Source organism: Mustelus asterias, chromosome 17, assembly GCF_964213995.1.
Source record: "Mustelus asterias chromosome 17, sMusAst1.hap1.1, whole genome shotgun sequence".
In the NCBI taxonomy this organism is placed as follows: Eukaryota; Metazoa; Chordata; class Chondrichthyes; order Carcharhiniformes; family Triakidae; genus Mustelus; species Mustelus asterias.
The window spans coordinates 90,230,332-90,256,562 of NC_135817.1; the positions used below are offsets into that span (position 1 = coordinate 90,230,332).

Here is a 26,231-nt window from a genome sequence, read left to right on the forward strand (position 1 = left end):
GGGCCTATCAGACCTGGAGGTGAAGGGGGGAGGGAGCCCAGGACATGGGACACAGCTGCCTCAAACTCAGCACATGCGGGATGGTTGGCCATCCTGAGCCATTGTGCCATGTGTAGACTCTGGCACAGGTGGGACAGTGGTGTGTGAAGGGTTGGGTAGATAGGTTGTTTGGAGGATTATACACTCTCTCTGATGCCTCAGTTTCATCTCAGAGTGAGCGTTCCCAACAAAGTCCCTCGATGTGTTTGGTGCCATCCCAATAAACCCTCTCCAGATTTGTTGCTCAAAGCCCAGGAGTACGTTTGACTTGGAGAGGCTCTTGAGGATATCCCTTTGCGCCGTCTTCCTGGATGTGGCCTGTTGTGCCCGAGTTCTGGGTGAACACTGACTTTGGGGGTCTGGTTTCAGGCCTATGAATGAGATGCTCCACCCAGCGGGCTGGTTCTGAGTGACTTTCGGCTTAATGCTGGGCAGAGTTGATTGAGGAGAGGGTATTGCTTTTAGACTTTTCTAACGAGCGGATGTGCAGGATCGGGCTTCTCCGGAGCTTTGAGGTGTCTGCTCTGGGTGGGCAAGGCTCTGAAATATATAGAGCGCAGGGATCGCTGTTGTCAGGGAAACCATGATGTGAATCTTGAATTTGAGGATGTATATGTAGATGGTACACACTGCTGCCACTGTGGATCAGTGCTGGACCAAATTAATGTTTATGTATAGACTGCCAATCTAGCAGGCTGGGTTGTCCTGGACACTGTTGAGCTTCTTGAGTGTTGTTGATCCAGGCAAGTGGAGAGTAAAGTTCAAGTAAAGTTTATTTATTAGTCACAAGTAGGCTTATATTCACATTGCAATGAAGTTAATGTGAAAATCCCCTAGTCGTCACACTCCGGCGTTCGGGTACACTGAGGGAGAATTTAGCACAGCCAATGCATCTAACCAGCACATCTTTGGACTGTGGGAGGAAACTGGAGCACCCGGAAGAAACCCACGCAGACACAGGGAGAATGTGCAGACTCCACACAGTCAATGACCCAAGCCGGGAATCAAACCCGGGTCCCTGGCGTTGTGAGGCAGCAATGCTAACAACTGTGCCACCGTGCTGCCCCCTAAGTATTCCATCACACTCCTGACTTGTGCCTTGTAGATGGTGGATAGGCTTTGGGGGGTCAGGAGGTGAGTTACTCGCCGCAGTATTCCTAGCCTCTGACCTGCTCTTGTAGCCACTGTGTTTATATGGCTGAGTCCAGTTCAGTTTCTGCTCAATGGTAACCCCCAGGGTGTTGATAGTTGGGGACTGAGCAATGCCATTGAATGTCAAGGGGTGATTGTTTGATTCCCTCTCATTGGAGATGGTCATCGTCTGGCACTTGTGCAGCACGAATGTTACTTACTACCTGTCAATTCAAGTCTGGATATTATTCAGACCTAGCAGCACGGTGGCACAGTGGTTATCACTGCTGCCTCACAGCGCCAGGGACTCGGGTTCAATTCCGGCCTCGGGTCACTGTCGGTGTGGAGTTTGCACATTCTCCCCGTGTCTGTGTGGGTTTCCTCCGGGTGCTCCGGTTTCCTCCCACAGTCCGAAAGACGTGCTGGTTAGGAACGTTGGCCGTGCTAAATTCTCCCTCAATCTACCTGCCGGAGTGTGGCGACTAGAAGATTTTCACAGTAACTTCATTGCAGTGTTAATGTCAGCCTACTTGTGACACTAATAAATAAACTGAAGATTATTGATTTGAAAGTCTTGATAAGAACCTATTGAATCACTAGCATCTTGTGAGAAGCTTCTTAGCCAATCCTTTGGGCTTTTCCTATTTTAAGGTATTTTGCATATACATTCCATTATTACCAGTTAATGTTTATTATTCTAACCCTGGAAATACACTTTGGACATTTCAAAACCAGGCTCATGGGGTTTAACACCAATCCCAAAGAACTCTTCAGGAGCCGAGTCCTCGTGACACTGATACCAGGAGCAGTAGAAAGTCCCGTTCCCCTTTCACACTCTCAAACCTGTCAATCATCCCCTGGACAATCCCACTGGGTGAAGCTGTGCCATTGAGTCACTAATGATCATACTAAACATCTACTAGGTCACAGCAAAGAGACTGCAGCTAATTCCCCTCACCACGCTTTGTTCTAGAACATTCCATGTACCTACATGTAGAAATCAGCAAGATCCTTCCCGAGCAGCTGAGCTGAGCGGATCTGTCCAATGGTTTTATACATCTCGATCGCGGCATGAGAAAGGTCCTGGAAAAGGGGTTAAGCAAAATATTGATCAGCGCACCTTGTAAACCTCGTCTGGCTGAGCTAACAGCTCCCCGCCTTGTCCATTCCCCCACTCACCCTGCCCCCGCCTCGTCCATTCCCCCACTCACCCTGCCCCTGCCTCGTCCATTCCCCCACTCACCCTGCCCCCGCCGATCCATTCCCCCACTCACCCTGCCCCCGCCGTCCAATCCCCCACTCACCCTGCCCCCGCCGTCCAATCCCCCACTCACCCTGCCCCCGCCGTCCATTCCCCCACTCACCCTGCCCCCGCCATTCATTCCCCACTCACCCTGCCCCCGCCGATCCATTCCCCCACTCACCCTGCCCCCACCGATCCATTCCCCCACTCACCCTGCCCCCACCGGTCCATTCCCCCACTCACCCTGCCCCCGCCGTCCATTCCCCACTCACCCTGCCCCCGCCGTCCATTCCCCACTCACCCTGCCCCCGCCGTCCATTCCCCCACTCACCCTGCCCCCGCCATTCATTCCCCACTCACCCTGCCCCCGCCGATCCATTCCCCCACTCACCCTGCCCCCACCGGTCCATTCCCCCACTCACCCTGCCCCCGCCGTCCATTCCCCACTCACCCTGCCCCCGCCGTCCATTCCCCACTCACCCTGCCCCCGCCGTCCATTCCCCACTCACCCTGCCCCCGCCGTCCATTCCCCACTCACCCTGCCCCCGCCGTCCATTCCCCCACTCACCCTGCCCCCGCCGTCCATTCCCCCACTCACCCTGCCCCCGCCGTCCATTCCCCCACTCACCCTGCCCCCGCCGTCCATTCCCCCACTCACCCTGCCCCCGCCATCCATTCCCCCACTCACCCTGCCCCCGCCGTCCAATCCCTCACTCACCCTGCCCCCGCCGATCCATTCCCCCACTCACCCTGCCCCCGCCGTCCATTCCCCCACTCACCCTGCCCCCGCCGTCCATTCCCCACTCACCCTGCCCCCGCCGTCCATTCCCCCACTCACCCTGACCCCGCCGTCCATTCCCCACTCACCCTGCCCCCGCTGTCCATTCCCCACTCACCCTGCCCCCGCCTTGTCCATTCCCCCACTCACCCTGCCCCCGCCGTCCATTCCCCCACTCACCCTGCCCCCGCCGTCCATTCCCCCACTCACCCTGCCCCCGCCGTCCAATCCCTCACTCACCCTGCCCCCGCCATCCATTCCCCCACTCACCCTGCCCCCGCCATCCATTCCCCCACTCACCCTGCCCCTGCCATCCATTCCCCCACTCACCCTGCCCCCGCCGTCCAATCCCTCACTCACCCTGCCCCCGCCGTCCATTCCCCCACTCACCCTGACCCGCCGTCCACTCACCCTGCCCCCGCCGTCCAATCCCTCACTCACCCTGCCCCCGCCATCCATTCCCCCACTCACCCTGCCCCCGCCATCCATTCCCCCACTCACCCTGCCCCTGCCGTCCATTCCCCCACTCACCCTGCCCCCGCCGATCCATTCCCCCACTCACCCTGCCCCCGTCGTCCATTCCCCCACTCACCCTGCCCCCGCCGATCCATTCCCCCACTCACCCTGCCCCCGCCGATCCATTCCCCCACTCACCCTGCCCCCGTCGTCCATTCCCCCACTCACCCTGCCCCCGCCGATCCATTCCCCCACTCACCCTGCCCCCGCCATCCATTCCCCCACTCACCCTGCCCCCGCCATCCATTCCCCCACTCACCCTGCCCCCGCCATCCATTCCCCCACTCACCCTGCCCCCGCCGTCCAATCCCCCACTCACCCTGCCCCCGCCGTCCATTCCCCCACTCACCCTGCCCCCGCCGATCCATTCACCCCCCCCCCGCCATCCATTCCTTACTCCCCGATCCATTCCCCCCCGCGCCACCTTACATCCTTCCTGTAACGAGGTGACCAAAACTGTACACAATACTCCAAATTCGGCCTCACCAATCCCTTATATAACTTTACCATAACACTCCAACTTTTATACTCGATACTCCGATTTATAAAGGCCAATGTACCAAAGGCACTCTTTACGACCCTATCCACCTGTGACGTCACTTTTAGGGAATTCTGTACCTGTATTCCCAGACCCCTCTGTTCAACTGCACTCTTCAGAGTCCTACCATTTACCCTGTACGTTCTACTTTGATTTGTCCTTCCAAAGTGCAATATCTCACACTTGTCTGCGTTAAATTCCATTTGCCATTCTTCAGCCCATTTTTCTAGTTGGTCCAAATCCCTCTGCAAGCTTTGAAAACCTTCCTCACTGTCCACTACACCTCCAACCTTTGTATCATCAGCAAACTTGCTGATCCAATTTACCACATTATCATCCAGATCATTGATATAGATGACAAACAACAATGGACCCAACACCGATCCCTGCGGCACACCACTAGTCACAGGCCTCCACTCAGAGAAGCAATCCTCCACAACCACTCTCTGGCTTCTTCCATTGAAAGAAGTCTCACAACACCAGGTTAAAGTCCAACAGGTTTATTTGGTAGCAAATACCATAGCGTTCTTCCATTGAGCCAGTGTCTAATCCAATTTACTACCTCCCCATGTATACCTAGCGACTGAACCTTCCTAACTAACCTCCCATGAGGGACCTTGTCAAAGGCCTTGCTGAAATCCAGGTAGACAACATCCACCGCCTTCCCTTCAAACACTTTCCTGGTAACCTCCTCGAAAAACTCTAATAGATTGGTCAAACATGACCTACCACGCACAAAGCCATGTTGACTCTCCCTAATAAGTCCCTGTCTATCCAAATATTTGTAGATCCTATCCCTTATCACACCTTCCAGTAACTTGCCCACCACCGACGTCAAACTTACTGGCCTATAATTTTCCGGATTTCTTTTGGAACCTTTTTTAAACAACGGAACAACATGAGCCACCCTCCAATCATCCGGCACCTCCCCCGTGAATACTGACATTTTAAATATGTCTGCCAGGGCCCCTGCAAGTTCAACACAGTTGAACTGCAGTTTGAAAAACAATCCTCTACAACCACCCTCTGGCTTCTGGCAAGAAGCCAATTTTGTATCCATTTAGCTACCTCACCCTGGATCCCGTGAGATTTAACCTTATGCAACAACCTACCATGCGGTGCCTTGTCAAAGGCCTTGCTAAAGTCCATGTAGACAACATCAACTGCACTGCCCTCATCTACCTTCTTGCTTACCCCTTCAAAAAACTCAATCAAATTTGTGAGACATGATTTTCCACTCACAAAGCCATGCTGACTGTCCCTAATCAGTCCTTGCATCTCTAAATGCCTGTAGATCCTGTCTCTCAAAATACCTTCCAACAATTTACCCACCACAGATGTGAGGCTCACTGGCCTGTAGTTCCCAGGCTTTTCCCTGCAGCCATTTTTAAACAAAGGCACAACATTTTCCACTCTTCAATCTTCAGGCACCTCACCCGTGACTATCGATGATTCAAATAGTTGCCCTTGAGATGGTGGTGGTGTGCTGCGTCTTGAATCGCTGCAGTCCATGTTCTGTGGGTTGACCCACAATGCCGTTAGGGAATTTGAGGATTTTGACCCAGCGACTGCGAAGGAACGGTGATAGATTTCCAAGTCAGGACGGTGAGTGGCTTGGAGGGGAACTTGCAGGTGGTGGTGTTCCCAGGTATCTGCTGCCCTTGTTCTTCTAGATGGAAGGGTCGTGGGTTTGTTCGGAAGGTGCTGTCTAAGGATCTTTGGTGAATTGCTGCAGTGCATCTTGTAGATGGTACACACTGCTGCTACTGAGCGTCGGTGGAGGAGGGATTGAATGTTTGTAGAAATGGTGCCAATCAAGCGGGGCTGCTTTGTCCTGGATGGTGTTGAGCTTCTTGAGTGTTGTTGGAGCTGCACCCATCCAGGCAAGTGGGGAGTATTCCATCACACTCCTGACTTGTGCCTTGTAGATGGTGGACAGGCTTTGGGGAGTCAGGAGGTGAGTTACTCGCCGCAGTATTCCTAGCCTCTGACCTGCTCTTGTAGCCACTGTGTTTATGTTGTGAGTCCAGTTGAGTTTCTGGTCAATGGTAACCCCAAGGATGTTGACAGTGGGGGATTCAGTGATGGTTACACCATTGATTGTCAAAGGGCAGTGGTTAGAGTGTCTCTTATTGGTGATGGTCATTGCCTGGCATTTATGTGGTGTGAGTTACTTGCCGTCCTTACCCAGTCTGGCCTACATGTGACTCCAGGGCCACAGTAAAGTGACTCGCTGTAAAATGCCCTCCGAAATGATTAAGCAAACCACTCCGTTATCTCAAAATCGCGACAGAGAAGTCACAAAGGAATGAAACAGGATGGACCACTCAACATCAACCAAGGCACTAGAAACAACGGAAATTCCAGCAGAGTCAACCCTGCAAACTCCTCCTCACCAACATCTGGGGGCTTGTGTCTAAACTGGGAGAGCTGTCTCACAGACTGGTCAGACAGCAGCCTGACATGGTCATTCTCACGGAATCATACCTTATTGACACATAGTGAGGGGAGAAATCAGGGCTATTTAAATTAAACCCCAGCCTCTCTGTAACAGTACTCCTCCATTGTGAACACCATGTGGAGAAAGCACTGGGGGTGGCAAGGATGCAGAATGTACTCCGGGTGGGGGGACTTCAATGTCCATCACCAAGAATGGCTCAGTAACACTGCCACTGACTGAGCTGGTCAGGTCCTAATGCAGATAGCTGCTGGACTGGCACTGCGGCAGACAGAGAGAATCAATCGGGGGAAAAAACATACTTGACCTCATCCTCACCAACATGTCTGCCACAGATGTCTGTCTCTGTGCTGTGCAGATCCAGAAACCTGAATCGTCTCACCGGTTTGGGGTTGTGCCTGTGGGAGTTAGCACGTTCTCCCCGTGATTGCGTGGGTTTTCTCCGGGTACTCCGGTTTCCTCCCACATGTCCAAAAAGGTGCATACCAGCCGATCTCTGTCCATGACAGTATCACAGGGGTGATCACTGATCACCGCACAGTCCTTATGGAGGCAAAGTCCCGTCTTCACATTGAGAATAACCTCCATCATGTTGTGTGGCACTATCACCCCGTGCTAAATGGGACAGACTTCAAAACAATCTTCAAAACAGCAGCTTCTTCCTTGCTGCTGTCAGACTTTTGAATGGAACTACCACATATTAACCTGATCTTTCTCTACACCCTCGCTGTGACTGCAACACCACATTCTGCACTCACTCCTTTCCTTCTCTATTTATAGTATGCTTTCCAGCGCGCAAGAAACAATACTTTTCACTGTATACTAATCCATATGACAATAATAAATCAACTCAAAAAAATCAAATCAACATCTAGCAACTCAAGACGGCATCAGCAGCAGCAGAATTGTACTCCAGCACAATCTGCAACCTCATGGCCCGGTATATCCCCCACTCAACCATTACCATCAAGCCAGGGGATCAACCCTGGTTCAATGGAGAGTGCAGGAGGGCATGGCAGGAGCAGCACCAGGGATAACAAATAGTGAGGTGTCAACCTGGTGAAGCTCCAACACAGGACTACTTGCATGCCAAATGGCGTAAACAGCGAGTAATAGACAGAGCTAAGCGATCCCACAACCAACTGATCAGATCCAAGCTCTGCAGTTCTGACACGTCCAGCTGTGAATGGTGGTGGACAATTAAACAACTCACTGGGGGAGGAGGCTCCACAAATATCCCCATCCTCAATGATGGAGGAGCCCAGCACATCAGTGCAAAAGATAAGGCTGAAGTATTCACAGCAATTTTCAGCCAGAAGTGCCGAGTGGATGATCCATCTCGGCCTCCTCCAGTGGTCCCCAGCATCTCAGATGCCAGTCTCCAGCCAATTCGATTCACCCCACGTGATATCAAGAACAGTTGAAGGCAACTGGATGCTGCAAAGGCAATGGGCCCTGATAACATTCCAGCAATCGTACTGAAGACTTGTGCTCCTGAACTTGCCGCTCCCCTAGCCAAGCTCTTCCAGTACAGTTACAACACTGGCATCTAGTGCCAGCAATGTGGAAAATTGCCCAGGTATGTCCTGTACACAAAAAACAGGACAAATCCAACCCAGCCAATTACTGCTCGATCATCAGTAAAGTGATGGAAGGGGTCATCAACAGCGCTATCAAGCAGCACCTGCTCAGCAATAACCTGCTCAGTGAGGCCCAGTTTGGGTTTTGCCAGGGTCACTCAGCTCCTGACCTCATTACAACCTTGATTCAAACATGGACAAAAGAGCTGAACTCCAGAGGTGAGGTGAGTGTGACAGCCCTTGATATCAAGGCAGCATTCGACCGCGTGTGGCATCAAGGAGCCCGAGTGAAACTGGAATCAATGGGTATCAGGGGGGAAACCCTCCGCTGGTTGGAGTCACACCGGGTACAGAGGAAGATGGCTGTGGCGGTTGAAGGTCAATCATCTGAGTCACAGAATTTGCTCGGGTCCGAGGGTGAAACATCTCCAGCTGCTTCATCAATGACCTTCCCTCCAATTTAAAGATCAGAAATGAGGATGTTTGCTGACGATTTGCACAATGTTCACCACCATCCGTATCTCCTCAGCTGCTGCATGTGGACACTTCAGCAAGGCCTGGACAATATCCACGCTTGGGTTGCTATGTGGCAAGTAATATTCACTCCACACAAGTGCCAGGCAATGACCATCTCCAACAAGAGAGAATCTAACCGTCATCCCTTGACATTCAACAGCAATACCATCACTGAACCCCCCACTATCAGCATCCTGGGGGGTTGCCAATGACCAGAAACTGAACTGGACTAGCCATATACATACTGTGGCTTCCAGAACAGGTCAAGAGGTTGAGAATTCTCTGGTGAGTAACTCACCTCCTGACTCCCCAAAGCCTGCCCACCATCTACAAGGCACAAGTCAGGAGTGTGATGGAATACTCCCCACTTGCCTGGATGGGTGCAGTTCCAACAACACTCAAGAAGCTCAACATTATCCAGGACAAAGCAGCCCTGTTTGATTGGCAACACATCCACCACTGAACCAAACCCACGATCACTACCATCATGAAGGACAAGGGCAGCAGATACCTGGGAACACCACCACCTGGAGATTCCCCTCCAAGTCACTCACCATCCTGACTTGAAAACACACACACGCGCAGGCACACATGCATGCATGCAGACAAGCACACGTGATACACACATGCACGCAGGCACACCCCTTTCCCACCCCACCCGCAGGTGTGGCAGGATGTACTGTGGAAGAGCAGCCTTACCAGGTAGTGCTTTTCAAAGGCCTCTACAGATGACAGTGCTTCATTTAATGTCTTATAGGGACTTTGTGGGCTATTTGCTGAAAGAGAACACAGGAAGAGAGTTAGTGTTTAGTGTAGATCAGACCTCTCAAATTGAGATAGTTGTCCAGCACATTCCTCAAGCCCCGAGTGTGACAGAACCTTTCCCCAGCCCAATGCTGTGACTCCTGAACCCCCACTAATCCCTGTTTCCACTATCCCAGTCTGCAGCCTTTCAGCCCCCTTGCTCCATTCCGGATATCTCTGCTCTTTACATTTTCTGACATATTTCTTCTGTTAATGCCCCTGTGTTAATCTGCTGACAATGAAGTCCTTCACTACAGAGAAGGACTTGCCTTTGTAAACACCCTGCAGTGCTGAAGTGCCGTTTTGCTGCAGTGACAAAGGGACCTGATGAAGGGGCATCGCTCCGAAAGCTTGTGCTACCAAATAAACCTGTTGGACTTTAACCTGGTGTTGTGAGACTTCTTACTGTGCCTAAAGGGATCTGGAGCAGAGATCACTGCATCAAGTGTCCCTTGATTGGAGGATGATATCCATTCAGGGTCACGAGGTCCGGCCAGGGTTCGTCATGTGACTGAACAGGCCAATTCTCCACCTGTGGGTCTCTGTGTACATGGGGCAGGATGTTCCCCCAAGGCGGTGGGATCCTGAGTGCAGGATTTGCTGCATTTTCTGTCCTTCGCTGCTGCCTCTTTGCCCCATTGTTAAGGGCGCTGGGTCTCAAAGTGTGATGCAGCTTGATGGACAGGTTGTGGTCATTTTGAACAATTGGTAGCAAGCTCTTTGCAATCATTAATGTCAGCGCTGTCACACTTCAAGCACGGGTTTTCATTGTCCTCCGCTGGAACGTTGGCCATCTGAGAGTTGAGCAAACAGAACCTGGCGGGGAGATGGTTTTTGGTCATCAGGACAGTGTCAGCCCATCGTAGTTGATTTTGGAAGAGCTTTGCCTGAATTCTGTGCCTTTAAGGAGGACACTGGAGTTTGTTTATTGATCCTCCCATTGAATCTGGAGGATTTGGGGGAGGCATTGCAATCCAGGTCTCACTGCAGCACCAGACTGTGGTGATGTGAACAGCTCTGCACACTCTTGTTGGCTTGAGGAGGTTTCTGTTGTCAAACACTCGCTGCGTAGTTTATAGAAGGTTGAGTTGACAGAGCTGAGCTGGATCTCGTCAATGGCAGCTATCTGAGAGAAGTGGCTGCCAATACACAGGAATTCAACACATTCCAGCAACTCTCTTTCAATATCAGAGTGGATTATAATATTTAGCTCACCAGCTCAGTCGATCGATGAGTTTTGGAAATATTCAGGTTTCTTGTTTGTAAATTTGAAGAAGAAGAGTGGTTTGCCAATCGAATGCAAAGTGGGCAATGACACTGCAGTCATCCCCAAATTCTGGATCAGGTCTGTCTGTGGTGATCGGTTTGGGTTTGGCAGGGAGGTGGTTGAGATTAAAGAGTTTTCAATCGAGGTGGTATTTAGTACTGGCACCAGAGGGCAGTTGGTCAGAAATGGAAGTGAACGGGGATACTAGATTAGGAGACAGAGCAATGGAGAGGCAGTGGTAGACATTTCAGAGGATATGTCAGAATATTCCAACTATAAAGAAAAAGGAGCCACCTTCCCTGGTTAACTAAAGAAGTTAAATAAAGCATCAAACATCAGGAGAAAGCACAGCGATGAGTGGCAGATGATTGGTGAGAATATAAAGAAAGGCAGCGAATTAGTGAAAGGTTAATCAGGAGAAAGAAATTAGAATACGGGAGCAAGCTCGCTAGCAATGTAAAAACAGAAAGCAAGAGTTTCTACAGGTATTTAAACAGGAAAAATGTAAGAAAAGTGAATATTGTTCTCCGGGGAGTGAGAATGGGGAGTTAATCTTAGATAAGAAGGAAATGGTAGAAGAAATGAACAAATATTGTCTCTGTCTTCAGTACAGAGGATACAAAAACATTCCAGTAATTACTGTAAATCGGGAGGGGGAAGGGAGAGAGGAACTTGGTGAAATTACAATCACTCGGGAAGCGGTATTGAGCAAACTGATGGAACTGCGGCCTGGTAAGTCTCCGGCTCCAGAACGAGGTGGCGAATGTGATAGTAATGCGTTGGTGTTAATTTTCCAAATTTCACTCGATTCTGGTAAGGTTCCATCACACTGGAAAGTAGCAAATATAACCCCAGTGTTCAAAAAGGGAGGGAGGCAGAAACCAGGAAACTATAGACCAGTTAGCTTGACGCCTGTCATAGGGAGGGTGTTAGAATCAATCGTTAAGGGGCTGAAAACTGGGCATATAGAAAAACTCAAGGTAATCAGGAAGAGTCAGCATGGTATTTTGAAAGGGAAATCATGTTTAACCAATTTAATAGAGTTTGTTGACGGAATAACAAGTGCTGTAGATAGAGGGGAACCTGTAAACGTGCTGTACTTAAATTTCCAGAAAGCATTTGATAAGTTGCCACATCAAAGGTTATTGCAGAAACTAAAAGCTCATGGCGTAGGGGGTAATGTATTAGCCTGGATTGAAGATTGGCTGGCTGGCAGGAAACAGAGAGTATGTATAAATGGGCCTAATTCTGATTGGCAGGATGTGATGAGTGGAGTCCCGCAGGGGTCTGTGCTGGAAACTCAGCTTTTCACAATTTACATCAATGACTTGAATGAGGGGAACAAAGGCATGGTGGCTAAATTTGCGGACAATACAAAGATAGATAGGAAAGTATGTTGTGAAGGGGACATCTGGAGTTTGCAGACAGATATAGATAGATTGAGTGAGTGGGCAAAAATCTGGCAGATGGAATTTAATGTAGGGAAATGTGAAGCTGTTGACTTTGGCAGGAAGAATATAACAGCAGAGTTACCGAAACGGAGATCACCGGCAGAATTCTGAGGTGTAGAAGCATCTAATATTCTCATGCATGAGTCACTAAAAGTTAGTGTGCAGCAAGTAATGGAATGCTATCCTTAATTAGAAAAGGAATTGAACATAACGTAAGGATTTATCCTTCAGTTATACAGAGCACTGGTGAGACCACATCTTGAATAGTGTGTGCAGTTTTGGTCTCCTTATTTCAGGAATGATGTAAACACAGTGGAGGTGGTTCAGAGATTTACCAGATTGATACCTGGAATGAGAGGGTTGTCTGATGAGGAAAGGTTGAACAGACTGGGCCTTCTTTCCATTGGTGTGTGAAGAGTGAGGAGTGATATGATTAAGGTATATAAGACCCTGAACAGTCTTGACAAGGTGGACGTGGGAAGAATGTTTCCTCTTGTGGGTGAGTCCAGAAATATGGGGTATTGTTTTAAAATTAAGGGTCTCATAGAGACTTATAAAATTCTAACAGGACTGGACAGGGTAGATGCAGGGAGGATGTTCCCGATGGTGGGGGAGTCCAGAACCAGGGGTCACAGTCTGAGGATTCAGGGTAGACCCTTTAGGACAGTGAGGAGGAGATATTTCTTCACCCAGACAGTGGTGAGCCTGTGGAGTTCATTACCACAGGAAGTAGTTGTTGCCAAAACATTGAATGTATTCAAGAAGCAGTTAGATGTAACACTTAAGATCAAAGGATATAGGGGAAAGGTGGGATCAGGTTATTGAGTTGGATGATCAGCCATGATCGTAATGAATGGCGGAGCAGGCTCAAAGGGCCGAATGGCCTCCTCCTGCTAGTATTTTCTATGTCTGCTCAAGGGATTAAGCACTGCTTGAAGATGTTCATGCTGAGGTACTGTTTATGCTGATGAAAGCTGCTGAGATGAATGAAAAGGAGTGCTGCATTACCTAATGCCTCCACAAGAGTGCAGCCCAGCACAGAATAATGCCATCACTCACACTGCAATGGGTGATTCAGAGACTGAGAGCCGTATCAGAGCCTCCCGAAACCCTGCCGAGAGCCCAAGCTCTCCGCTTCACACAAGACCAAACAGCAACCAGAAGGTCACCTTTTGTTTAAAGAGGTGGTGGGATTGACTCATACTGCAAACAATCTGGAGTGTTACAGAGCAGTCAAATGTGCCTGTTGGTCCGAGCACATTGTACCCAGTCTGAAAGCCTAACGCACGCTCTCACTCTGATCCATGTGATACCCATCAAAGCATCCAACCCATATCCACAACCCGAGCACGAGCGCCGAGGGTCAGACACCCCGATAGAAAATGCTCCTTTACCCGTCTCAACACGCTCTGCTCCGAGTCCTGCCAATACATCCACCGTCCTCTCCAGGTCTCCGGAACTGGGCCCTTTCTCTGAGATCAGACCACACAGGTAGCCCAGTGACTTCAGCTGATGGGTTTAAGAGAGAGAGGTTATTGAAAACCAGGTCAATGCAATCTCAAACACACGGCTGTGTCAAACCCCCCCATATCCCAGGGTGACTAAACTAAACATACCGCCCGAGGTTTAACAAATCACCCCCCACCCCCCCCCACTGTGAAAGATGATGATGTAATCTACCAGACAGTATAGTTAACCGCTCCCGCCAACCCTCCACCCCCATGTCTGAGTGAGGCGACACAGCGGGGAGTGGAGGAAAAGCTGAAGGACAGTTCCCCTCCCGAGACTCCTCACAGACCAGCTGGAAAGCAACCTGCCTCACTCACTGACCTACACACACATCTTTTACACAAGCATCAACTTGCTTCCAAACTGTAAATTCGCAAAGACCCGCCCGCCATCGGATCCAAGTTTTGTTCAGGCAACCTCTAATTCCAACTCCCCATTTCAGAGGGCAGTGCAGAGCCAGCCACATTGCTGTGGCTTCACAGTCACATGTCGGCCAGACCAGGTAAGGCTGGCAGATTTCCTTCCCTAACAGGGATCAGTGAGCCAGATGGGTTATTCCAACAATCCGGCAGTTTGATGATTGAATATTAATGTAACTAGCTTTGTATTTCTGACTGATTAAATTCACTGAAATTAAATTTCCCCAGCTGCTGGAATGCGATTTGATCTGGTCTTTGGATCATTAGTCCAGGCTGCTGGATTCCTATTCCAGTGTCATCACAAAGCCTTTAAACTGCAGATGTACACAATGTACCTTTTTCATCAATGTTAATAATCAGCATCAAGGGTTCATTCTTATTTTTTCTGTTGATTTTGATCTTTTAAGTACAGGGCAGCCACACAATGTGCTTATCACAGAGCAGGTTCACATCCCAGCCAGTCAAGCAGCTTGGTTCACAGCTCCACACAGCTGGCTAGGAACTCAGTTACCTTCTCTGTAGCATAGCTCCAAAGCCCAACAGTGTGGCAGTAATTGTTCTCCAGTTCAGCTTGGTCACAACAGCCTTCAATTCTCTGCAGCACCTCAAGGCAGCTCAAGAAGACCCAGCAATCCAGAGCTCCGACTGGGACTGACACCTGAACACAAAGCACACAACTGATCAGATTTACTCTGTATCTAACCCCGTGCTGTACCTGTCCTGGGAGTGTTTGATGGGGACAGTGTAGAGGGAGCTTTACTCTGTATCGAACACCGTGCTGTACCTGTCCTGGGAGTGTTTGATGGGGACAGTGTAGAGGGAGCTTTACTCTGTATCGAACACCGTGCTGTACCTGTCCTGGGAGTGTTTGATGGGGACAGTGTAGAGGGAGCTTTACTCTGTATCTAACCCCGTGCTGTACCTGTCCTGGGAGTGTTTGATGGGGGACAGTGTAGAGGGAGCTTTACTCTGTATCTAACCCCGTGCTGTACCTGTCCTGGGAGTGTTTGATGGGGGACAGTGTAGAGGGAGCTTTACTCTGTATCTAACCCCGTGCTGTACCTGTCCTGGGAGTGTTTGATGGGGGCAGTGTAGAGGGAGCTTTACTCTGTATCTAACCCCATGCTGTACCTGTCCTGGGAGTGTTTGATGGGACACTGTAGAGGGAGCTTTACTCTGTATCTAACCCTGTGCTATACCTGTCCTGGGAGTGTTTGATGGGGACAGTGTAGAGGGAGCTTTACTCTGTACCTAACCCCGTGCTGTACCTGTCCTGGGAGTGTTTGATGGGGACAGTGTAGAGGGAGCTTTACTCTCTACCTAACCCCGTGCTGTACCTGTCCTGGGAGTGTGTGATGGGGACAGTGTAGAGGGAGCTTTACTCTGTATCTAACCCCGTGCTGTACCTGTCCTGGGAGTGTTTGACGGGGACAGTGTAGAGGGAGCTTTGCTCTGTATCTAACCCCATGCTGTACCTGTCCTGGGAGTGTTTGATGGGGACAGTGTAGAGGGAGCTTTACTCTGCATCCAACCCCACGCTGTATACATCCTGGGAGTGTTTGATGGGGACAGTGTAGAGGGAGCTTTACTCTGTATCTAACCCTGTACCTCCATATCTCAGGAGGGACATGCTTGGAGTGTTACAAAGGTTCAGTGAGACTGCTTGCTATGATGAGAGCAATGTCCTACGAGGAGAGTTTGAGTAAACTGGGCTAATGTTCCCGAAAGGTTAGATGAGTAAAAGGCGATCTCATTGAAAGATTGAAGATTCTGACGGGGTTTGAAGGATATGAGGAGGGTGAGTGAAACACTGAGGAAATGTTTCCCTTGCCGGTGATCTATAACACAAGGTCACAGCCCAATCAGGGGTCAGCCACTGTAGACAGATGTGAAGACATTTCCTCACTCAGAGTTGTGAATCATTGGAATTCCCTATCGGAGAGAGCTGTGCAGCCTCCATCATTGGGTTTATTCTACGCTGAGATCAGTAGATCTTAGACAATGAGGGTGTGTGGGATGGTGATGTTGGAGTTGAGGCTCCTTCACCAGCACCTTCCCAACCTGTGGCCACTACATCTAGGACAAGGGCAGCAGATACCTGGGAACACCACCACCTGGAGATTCCCCTCCAAACCTCTGACCATCCCGACTTGGAAATATATCGCCATTCCTTCACTGTCGCTGGGTCACAATCCTCGAACTCCCTCCCTAACAGCACTGTGGGTGTACCTACACCACTGGGCCTGCAGCGATTCAAGAAGGCGGTTCACCACCACCTTCTCAAGGGGCAATTAGGAATGGGCAATAAATACTGGCCAACCAGCAACGCCCACAATGTGTGAATTTGTTTTAAGATGATGATCAGCCATGAGCTCAACGAATAGTGAAGGTGAATGAGGTTGAAAGAGAATCTTGTAGAATAGACAAAACACAAAGGCCTCTCTCTCCAATTTCATTTCCCATTCATCTGGTTAGAGGCTTGAAGTTTATTTATTAGTCACAAGTAAGGCTTACATTAACACTGCAATGAAGTTACTGTGAAATTTCAATTCAGCAGTGTTCCAAACACCATGGGAAAGTTCTCCTGTATTTAATTAGGAAGCTAGCTCCTTGATGAAAGGATATTCCTGTTGGTTTGGGAAGGATTAGAAGGGAAGAAGTGACGTTTCCAATGTGCCTACCTCCAGCAGCTTGAGCTCTTGGACACAGTTGTGTAAGAGCTCGAGGGCCCGCTGTGCCACCTCCCAGGGTCTCTGCAGAAAGACAAGCAGAGTGCACTGCCTGGAGAACAGGTAGCTGCGTAGATCCAGCAGCGTGGCCTTGTTCTTCTGGATCAGCTCCCTCTTGTCCATGTCGATCGGTTTGCGTAGAATCAGCCCATTCCAGCTCTGAACGGGCTGGCAAAAAGAAGTTAGCCAATTGGCCCCATCTTAAAAAGATAACAGGACAAACATCAGATTGGCAAAGATTCCCACAGCTACCGACATGGCACTCTCACCAGGCACGCGATTCAAGAAGTGTGGAGGTCGTATTAATTTGCAGAGGGCACCCTGGGTTCACCTGTCGCCCACGCGCCACCCAGCGCTCCCCACTCAGCGCCCGCCACCCAGCGCTCCCCACTCAGCGCCCGCCACCCAGCGCTCCCCACTCAGCGCCCGCCACCCAGCGCTCCCCACTCAGCGCCCGCCACCCAGCGCTCCCCACTCAGCGCCCGCCACCCAGCGCTCCCCACTCAGCGCCCGCCACCCAACGCTCCCCCCACTCACCGCCCGCCACCCAGCGCCCGCCACCCAGCGCCCCCCCCTCGCCCGCCACCCAGCGCCCCCCCCTCGCCCGCCACCCAGCGCTCCCCCACTCACCGTCTGCCACCCAGCGCTCCCCCCTCGCCCGCCCGCCACCCAGCGCTCCCCCCCTCGCCCGCCACCCAGCGCTCCCCCACTCACCGCCCGCCACCCAGCGTTCCCCCCTTCACCCGCCCGCCACCCAGCGCTCCCCCCTCGCCCGCCCGCCACCCAGCGCTCCCCCCTCGCCCGCCACCCAGCGCTCCCCCCTCGCCCGCCCGCCACCCAGCGCTCCCCCCCTCGCCCGCCACCCAGCGCTCCCCCCCTCGCCCGCCACCCAGCGCTTCCCCACTCACCGCCCGCCACCCAGCGTTCCCCCCCTCGCCCGCCCGCCACCCAGCGCTCCCCCCCTCGCCCGCCCGCCACCCAGCGCTCCCCCCCTCGCCCGCCCGCCACCCAGCGCTCCTCCCCTCGCCCGCCCGCCACCCAGCGCTCCCCCCCTCGCCCGCCCGCCACCCAGCGCTCCCCCCCTCGCCCGCCCGCCACCCAGCGCTCCCCCCCTTGCCCGCCCGCCACCCAGCGCTCCCCCCCTTGCCCGCCCGCCACCCAGCGCTCCCCCCCTTGCCCGCCCGCCACCCAGCGCTCCTCAATTTTCCACTTCATCGCGCAGCAATAGCAAAGCAGATTTGAAAAGCTTTTTGCCGGCGAGGTGGGGATCAGGGAGTTCCACACGGAGCAGGATCTGCTCCTTAGGGAACTGCGGAAAGCCAGACTAACGCTTACCTCCAGCTCCGTAGTTCACAACGTATTGTGTAAAGAGCGCGTCCAGCTCATCATACTGGACCAGTGCATCCTCAAACTGTTGCAGCATCTCAAACACAAAGGCTAATTCCTCCTAAAATCAGAGAGACAATGTCAGCACACGCGAACTACACACTAACCCCCCCCCCGAACTACACACTAACCCCCCCCCCGAACTACACACTAACCCCCCCCCCCCGAACTACACACTAACCCCCCCCCCGAACTACACACTAACCCCCCGCCGAACTACACACTAACCCCCCCCCCGAACTACACACTAACCCCCCCCCCGAACTACACACTAACCCCCCCCCCCCGAACTACACACTAATCCCCCCCCTGAACTACACACTAACCCCCCGCCGAACTACACACTAACCCCCCCCCCGAACTACACACTAACCCCCCCCCGCCAGAATTACACACTAACCCCCCCCCCCAGAATTACACACTAACCCCCCCCCGAACTACACACTAACCCCCCCCTGAACTACACACTAACCCCCCCCGAACTACACACTAACCCCCCCCCGCCAGAATTACACACTAACCCCCCCCCGAACTACACACTAACCCCCCCCAAACTACACACTAACCCCCCCCCCGAACTACACACTAACCCCCCCCCCCCAGAATTACACACTAACCCCCCCGAACTACACACTAACCCCCCCCCGCCAGAATTACACACTAACCCCCCGCCGAACTACACACTAACCCCCCCCCGAATTACACACACTAACCCCCCCCGAACTACACACTAACCCCCCCCCGAACTACACACTAACCCCCCCCGAACTACACACTAACCCCCCCCCGAACTACACACTAACCCCCCCCGAACTACACACTAACCCCCCCCCCGAACTACACACTAACCCCCCCCCGAACTACACACTAACCCCCCCCCCAAACTACACACTAACCCTCCCCCGAACTACACACTAACCCCCCCCCCCCAGAATTACACACTAACCCCCCGCCGAACTACACACTAACCCCCCCCGAATTACACACACTAACCCCCCCCGAACTACACACACTAACCCCCTCCCCCCAGAATTACACACACTAACCCCCCCCCCCAGAATTACACACACGAACCCCCTCATCATAGAATCATAGAAACCCTACAGTGCAGAAGGAGGCCATTCGGCCCATCGAGTCTGCACCGACCACAATCCCACCCAGGCCCTACCCCCACATATTTACCCACTAATCCCTCTAACCTATGCATCCCACGACTCTAAGGGGCAATTTTTTTTTTTTAACCTGGCCAATCAACCTAACCCGCACATCTTTGGACTGTGGGAGGAAACAGGAGCACCCGGAGGAAACCCACGCAGACACGAGGAGAATGTGCAAACTCCACACAGACAGTGACCCGAGCCGGGAATCGAACCCGGGACCCTAGAGCTGTGAAGCAGCAGTGCTAACCACTGTGCTACCGTGCCGCCCTCCCCAGAATTACACACACTAACCCCCCCCAGAATTACACACACTAACCTCCCCCAGAATTACACACACTAACCCCCCCCCCCCCCGAATTACACACGCTAACCCTCCCCCACCCCAAATTATACACACTAACCCTCTACCCAAACTACACACACTGTGGAAATAAGTGGACGTATGAGCGAGAGGCAACATGGTTTTGTGAAGGGGAGGTCGTGTCTCACGAACTTGATCGAGTTTTTCAAGGAAGTGACGAAGATGATTGATGAGGGTAGGGCAGTGGATGTTGTCTACATGGACTTCAGTAAGGCCTTTGACAAGGTCCCTCATGGCAGACTGGTGCAGAAGGTGAAGTCACATGGGACCAGAGGTGAGCTGGCAAGCTGGATACAAAACTGGCTCGGTCATAGAAGACAGAGGGTAGCAGTGGAAGGGTGCGTTTCTGAATGGAGGGCTGTGACAAGTGGCGTTCCTCAGAGATCAGTGTTGGGACCTTTGCTGTTTGTAATATATATAAATGATTTGGAGGAAAATGTAACTGGATTGATTAGTAAGTTTGCGGACGACACAAAGGTTGGTGGATTTGCGAATAGCGATGAGGACCATCAGAGGATACAGCAGGATATAGATTAGTTGGAGATTTGGGCGGAGAGATGGCAGATGGAGTTTAATCCGGACAAATGTGAGGTAATGCATTTTGGAAGGTCTAATACAGATAGGAAATATACAGTAAATGGCAGAACCTTTAAGAGTATTGATAGGCAGAGGGATCTGGCTGTACAGGTACACAGGTCACTGAAAGTGGCAATGCAGGTGGAGAAGGTAGTCAAGAAGGCATACGGCATGCTTGCCTTCATCGGCCGGGGCATTGAGTTTAAAAATTGGCAAGTCATGTTCCAGCTTTATAGAACCTTAGTTTGGCCACATTTGGAATATAGTGTTCAATTCTGGTCACCACACTACCAGAAGGATGTGGAGGCTTTGGAGAGGGTACAGAATATACCAGGATGTTGCCTGGTATGGAGGGCATTAGCTATGAGGAGAGGTTGGAGAAACTTGGTTTGTTCTCACTGGAATGACGGAGGTTGAGGGCGACCTGATAGCAGTCTACAAGATTATGAGGGGCCTGGACAGAGTGGATAGTCAGAAGTTTTTTCCCAGGGTAGAAGAGTCAATTACTAGGGGGCACAGGTTTAAGGTGCGAGGGGCAAGGTTTAAAGATGTTTAAAGGAGGCAAGTTTTTTTTTTACACAGAGGGTGGTGAATGCCTGGAACTCGCTGCCGGGGGAGGTAGCGGAAGCGGATACAATAGAGAGTTTTCAGGGGCATTTTGACAAATACATGAATAGGGTGGGAATAGAGGGATATGGTACCCGGAAGGGTAGGGGGTTTTAGTTCAGTCGGGCAGCATGGTCGGTGCAGGCTTGGAGGGCCAAAGGGCCTGTTCCTGTGTTGTAATTTTCTTTGTTCTATGGGGTTAAATCCTGATAAACTCCCTGTTGCAGGCAGCCTTACCTGAACCATGAAATATTCACAAAAACTCCAGCCAGCTTCTGTCCTCTTCTCTCTCATTGTTCGCATCTCATCCTCAAACCTGCCCAGATTCTTGGTGAATGACATAAGCAGCAAAGTCCGAAGCTTGGAGAAGAAAGCATTCCAGGATTCCTGAGTTCGTGAAGAATCCTTCAGTGGATCCGTCAGCACCACACACCTGGGAGAGACATCACAGAGAGACAGGTAACCAGATCGGGAACAACCGATACAGCCTCCCCAGACACACAGCCTGAGAAAGCTGGAGGAGCAACCTCATGTCTAGATTCAGAATGAGAAATCGTCTCCAATCACAGGGGGGGAAGGGAGGGGGGGGGGAGGGGGAGGAAAGAGAGAGAGAGAGAGACTGAGAAATCGTCTCCCATCCTGGGGAGGGGGGTGGGGGAACCAGACAGAAGTGGTGAGCTCCTTCTACCTGTCACTTTGTTTGTTGCAGAAGTCGTTTCTGATCTTATCCACAATCGATGTTCGGGGGAGAATGTTGGTTTTGTTCTTTTTTTTGGCGTCACTCTCCACGACAACAATCAACCAATCAGAGTTGCTGTAAGCTTTTAAAATGTTTTGCCACTTTGTGATTTCATCCTTTGCCGTTGCTTTGTAAACCTCCGTGTCCTAAAGATTCAAACAGACAGAGCGTGTTTCAACAAGATTTAACCCGAGGATCAACCCCTCACCTCGGGGGGCAGGGTGGGGGGGGGTTGGAGGGGACAGCCCCTCCCCGTGGGGGGGAGAGGGGGGAGGGGACAGCCCCTCCCCGCGGGGGGGAGAGGGGGGAGGGGACAGCCCCTCCCCGCGGGGGGGAGAGGGGGGAGGGGACAGCCCCTCCCCGCGGGGGGGAGAGGGGGGAGGGGACAGCCCCTCCCCGCGGGGGGAGAGGGGGGAGGGGACAGCCCCTCCCCGCGGGGGGGAGAGGGGGGAGGGGACAGCCCCTCCCCGCGGGGGGGAGAGGGGGGAGGGGACAGCCCCTCCCCGCGGGGGGGAGAGGGGGGAGGGGACAGCCCCTCCCCGCGGGGGGAGAGGGGGGAGGGGACAGCCCCTCCCCGCGGGGGGAGAGGGGGGAGGGGACAGCCCCTCCCCGCGGGGGGAGAGGGGGGAGGGGACAGCCCCTCCCCGCGGGGAGCTGGGGTGGGGGGACAAAGTCCGGTTGCTGTAGAGAAAGGCAGCAGACAGTGATCCCAGGAAATGGGTGAGTGAAGGAAACTTGCTTCACTCCCACCTCGCCTGTAGCCGGGTCTGAGACCCTGAATCAGCAGCCTGGCTACTGCAGATGCAGAAAGGTTGAGGAGAAAATAAAAAATGTGCAGTGTCCAGCGACCCTCCTCCTGACCCCAATTCCCGGCAGCTTTGGACACACAGCATCAATCAGAGAGATCAGATCTTTATCCATTTGTCCATTCCTCAAAAAGCATCGTGCCAATTATTTCATAAACAATGACGAGACAGAGTACAGGAACGAGATAGAGAATCTGGTGAACTGGTGCGGCAACAATAATCTCTCCCTCAATGTCAACAAAATGAAGGAGATAGTCATCGACTTCAGGAAGCGTAAAGGAGAACATGCTCCTGTCAACATCAACGGGGATGAAGTAGAAAGGTCGAGAGCTTCAAGTTTTTAGGTGTCCAGTTCACCAACAACCTGTCCTGGTCCCCCATGCCGACACTATAGTTAAGAAAACCCACCAATGCCTCTACTTTCTCAGAAGACTAAGGAAATTTGGCATGTCAGCTACGACTCTCACCAACTTTTACAGATGCACTATAGAAAGCATTCTTTCTGGTTGTATCACAGCTTGGTATGGCTCCTGCTCTGCCCAAGACCACGAAAAACTATAAAAGGTCGTGAACGTAACCCAATCCATCACACAAACCAGCCTCCCATCCATTGACTCTGTCTACACTTCCCACTGCCTCGGCAAAGCAGCCAGCATAATTAAGGACCCCACACACCCCGGACATTCTCTCTTCCACCTTCTTCCTTTGGGAAAAAGATATAAAAGTCAGAGGTCAGGTACCAACCGACTCAAGAACAGCTTCTTCCCTGCTGCTGTCAAACTTTTGAATGGACCTACCTTGCATTAAGTCGATCTTTCTCCGCACCCTAGCTATGAATGTAACACTACATTCTGCACTCTCTCATTTCCTTCTCTATGAACGGTATGCTTCGTCTGTATCGTGCGCAAGAAACAATACTTTTCACTGTCTACTAATACATGTAATAATAATAAATCAAATCTGGTTCTGATGTAGGTGGCTCTCTCCAGTCAGGATGCTGAGATTCACAGTCTAAACAGCTAAACATTGACGAGCAGACAGTCCGACAGGAATCACACAATCAAAAAGATCCTGGTGTCAGCACAGGAGGCCTATCCCACACACAGTGTCTACACAGAGCACCATACTCACACAGCAGTCTGTCCAGAATATGTGCAGGAAGGGAAAGGTTAGGAGGGCCCGGTTTCCCTCCTTGGGTATCAGCTCTTCTTTAAATTGAACAAAATTTGCTTCAAGGTGAATCATCTTGGGTGGGCGCCCATAGGATCTGAAACACAGGAAGGAGAGTAATATGAAACATGTGCTGCTTTCCCTCCAGCCAGCTGGGAGATGCCACACCTGGTAGCACAGCCAAGAACTGCCAAATGGTCAACAACAGCGGACACAAAGCCCAGAGCGTCACCCCTCGAGACAGACCTCACTATGGGGCCCGGCTCGCTCAGGTCATAACAGTCTGCACCCGAATCATGGTCGGACAAGCCGCATAACGAGGGAACTTGAGGGTTTTGAACTAAATAGTGGGGCAAGGGATCAAATTTGGGAAGAGGTGGTAAATGAACGAGTAGAGACAAGAGAAGTTACTAATATGGTGAATTATAAACAGACTGTGACAGGGAGGGATAGAGAGTACAGACCAAAGAGTAAATCAGCAGAGAAAAGCTAGAGATGGCAAAAATAATAATAGGGCAAAACTCAGGCTCTGTATCTGAATGCAGGTGGCATTCAGAACAAAATGGACAAACTGATTGTACAAATAGAGATAAACCAATACAATCTGATAGACATTACAGAGACATGGCTCGAGGATTTCAGATTGGGAGCTGAATATTGAAGGGTTTGTGACATTTAGGAAGGACAGGAAGTTAGGAGACGGTGGAGTGGTGGCTCTGTTAATTAAAGTTGATATCTACACAATGGAGAAGGATGATCAAAGTTCAAGAAGCCAAGATATACAAGCAGTTTGGGGAAAGATGAGCAATGATAAAGGCAAGAAAACATTGTGGGAATGGTGCACAGGCCCCAATAATAACTACATGTTAGGACGGGTATCAGAGAAGAAATAATGGAAGCCGATCAGAAAGTCACCTCTATTAGGTCTCCCCTCATTCTCCGTCTTTCCAGGGAGGACAAGCCCAGTTTACCCAATCTCTCCTCATAGGCAAGACCCTCCATACCAGGCAACATCCTGGTAAACCTTCTCTGCACTCTCTCTAAAGCCTCCACGTCCTTCTGGTAGTGCGGCGACCAGAACTGGACGCAGAACTCCAAATGTGGCCTAACCAGCGTTCTATACAGCTGCAACATCAGACTCCAGCTTTTATACTCTATACCCCATCCTATAAAGGCAAGCATACCATATGCCTTCTTCACCACCTTCTCCACCTGTGCTGCCACCTTCAAGGATTTGTGGACTTGCACACCTAGGTCCTTCTGTGTTTCTATACTCTTGATGGCTCTGCCATTTATTGTATAACTCCTCCCTACATTAGTTCTTCCAAAATGCATCACTTCACATTTATCTGGATTAAATTCCATCTGCCATTTCTCCGCCCCATTTTCCAGCCCATCTATATCCTGCTGTATTGTCCGACAATGTTCATCGCTATCCGCAAGTCCAGCCATCTTCGTGTCATTCGCAAATTTGCTGATAACACAGTTAGACCTTCTTCCAAATCATTTATATATATCACAAATAGCAGAGGTCCCAGTACAGAGCCCTGCAGAACACCACTGGTCACAGACCTCCAGCCAGAAAAAGACCCTTCGACTGCTACCCTCTGTCTCCTGTGGCCAAGCCAGTTTTCTACCCATCGAGCCACCTCTCCTTGTATCCCATGAGCCTTAACCTTCTTAACCATACTGCCATGAGGGACTTTGTCAAATGCCTTACTGAAATCCATATAGACGACATCCATGGCCCTTCCTTCGTCAACCGTTTTTGTCACTTCCTCAAAAAACTCCACCAAATTTGTCAGGCACGACCTCCCTCTTACAAAACCATGCTGTCTGTCACGAATGAGATTGTTCCACTCTAAATGCGCGTACATCCTGTCTCTAAGAATCCTCTCCAACAACTTCCCTACCACGGACGTCAAGCTCACTGGCCTATAATTATCCGGGTTATCCCTGCTACCCTTCTTAAACAACGGTACCACATTCGCTATCCTCCAATCCTCAGGGACCTCACCTGTGTCCAACGAAGAGACAAAGATTTCCGTCAGAGGCCCAGCAATTACATCTCTTGTCTCCCTGAGCAGTCTAGGATAGATGCCATCAGGCCCTGGGGATTTGTCAGTTTTAATGTTACCTAAAAAACCTAACACTTCCTCCCTTGTAATGGAGATTCTCTCTAACGGCTCAACACCTCCCTCTGAGACACTCCCAGTCAACAAGTCCCTCTCCTTTGTGAATACCGACGCAAAGTATTCATTTAGGATCTCCCCTATTCCCTTGGGTTCTAAGCATAATTCCCCTCCTTTGTCCCTGAGAGGTCCGACTTTTTCCCTGACAACTCTTTTGTTCCTAACATATGAATAAAATGCCTTAGGATTCTCCTTAATCCTGTCTGCCAAGAACATTTCGTGACCTCTTTTTGCCCTTCTAACTCCCCGTTTGAGTT

At 51.3% G+C, this 26,231-nt stretch overlaps 1 protein-coding gene across 3 annotated transcripts in view; it reads right to left on the reverse strand.

The window, feature by feature from the left end:
* The window catches only part of trappc10 (trafficking protein particle complex subunit 10), a 103,462-nt gene that overhangs the window by 49,631 nt on the left and 27,600 nt on the right, over positions 1-26,231 (reverse strand). For all 3 annotated transcript variants that reach the window (XM_078233072.1, XM_078233074.1, XM_078233073.1), the window contains exons 3-11: positions 23,744-23,879; positions 21,756-21,952; positions 21,305-21,500; positions 18,314-18,425; positions 16,931-17,178; positions 14,761-14,907; positions 13,716-13,830; positions 9,499-9,575; positions 2,162-2,253 (exon numbers count right to left, since the gene is read on the reverse strand). In XM_078233072.1, the coding sequence (XP_078089198.1) occupies positions 2,162-2,253; positions 9,499-9,575; positions 13,716-13,830; positions 14,761-14,907; positions 16,931-17,178; positions 18,314-18,425; positions 21,305-21,500; positions 21,756-21,952; positions 23,744-23,879 (1,320 nt within the window). The remainder of the gene's footprint in view (positions 1-2,161; positions 2,254-9,498; positions 9,576-13,715; positions 13,831-14,760; positions 14,908-16,930; positions 17,179-18,313; positions 18,426-21,304; positions 21,501-21,755; positions 21,953-23,743; positions 23,880-26,231) is intronic.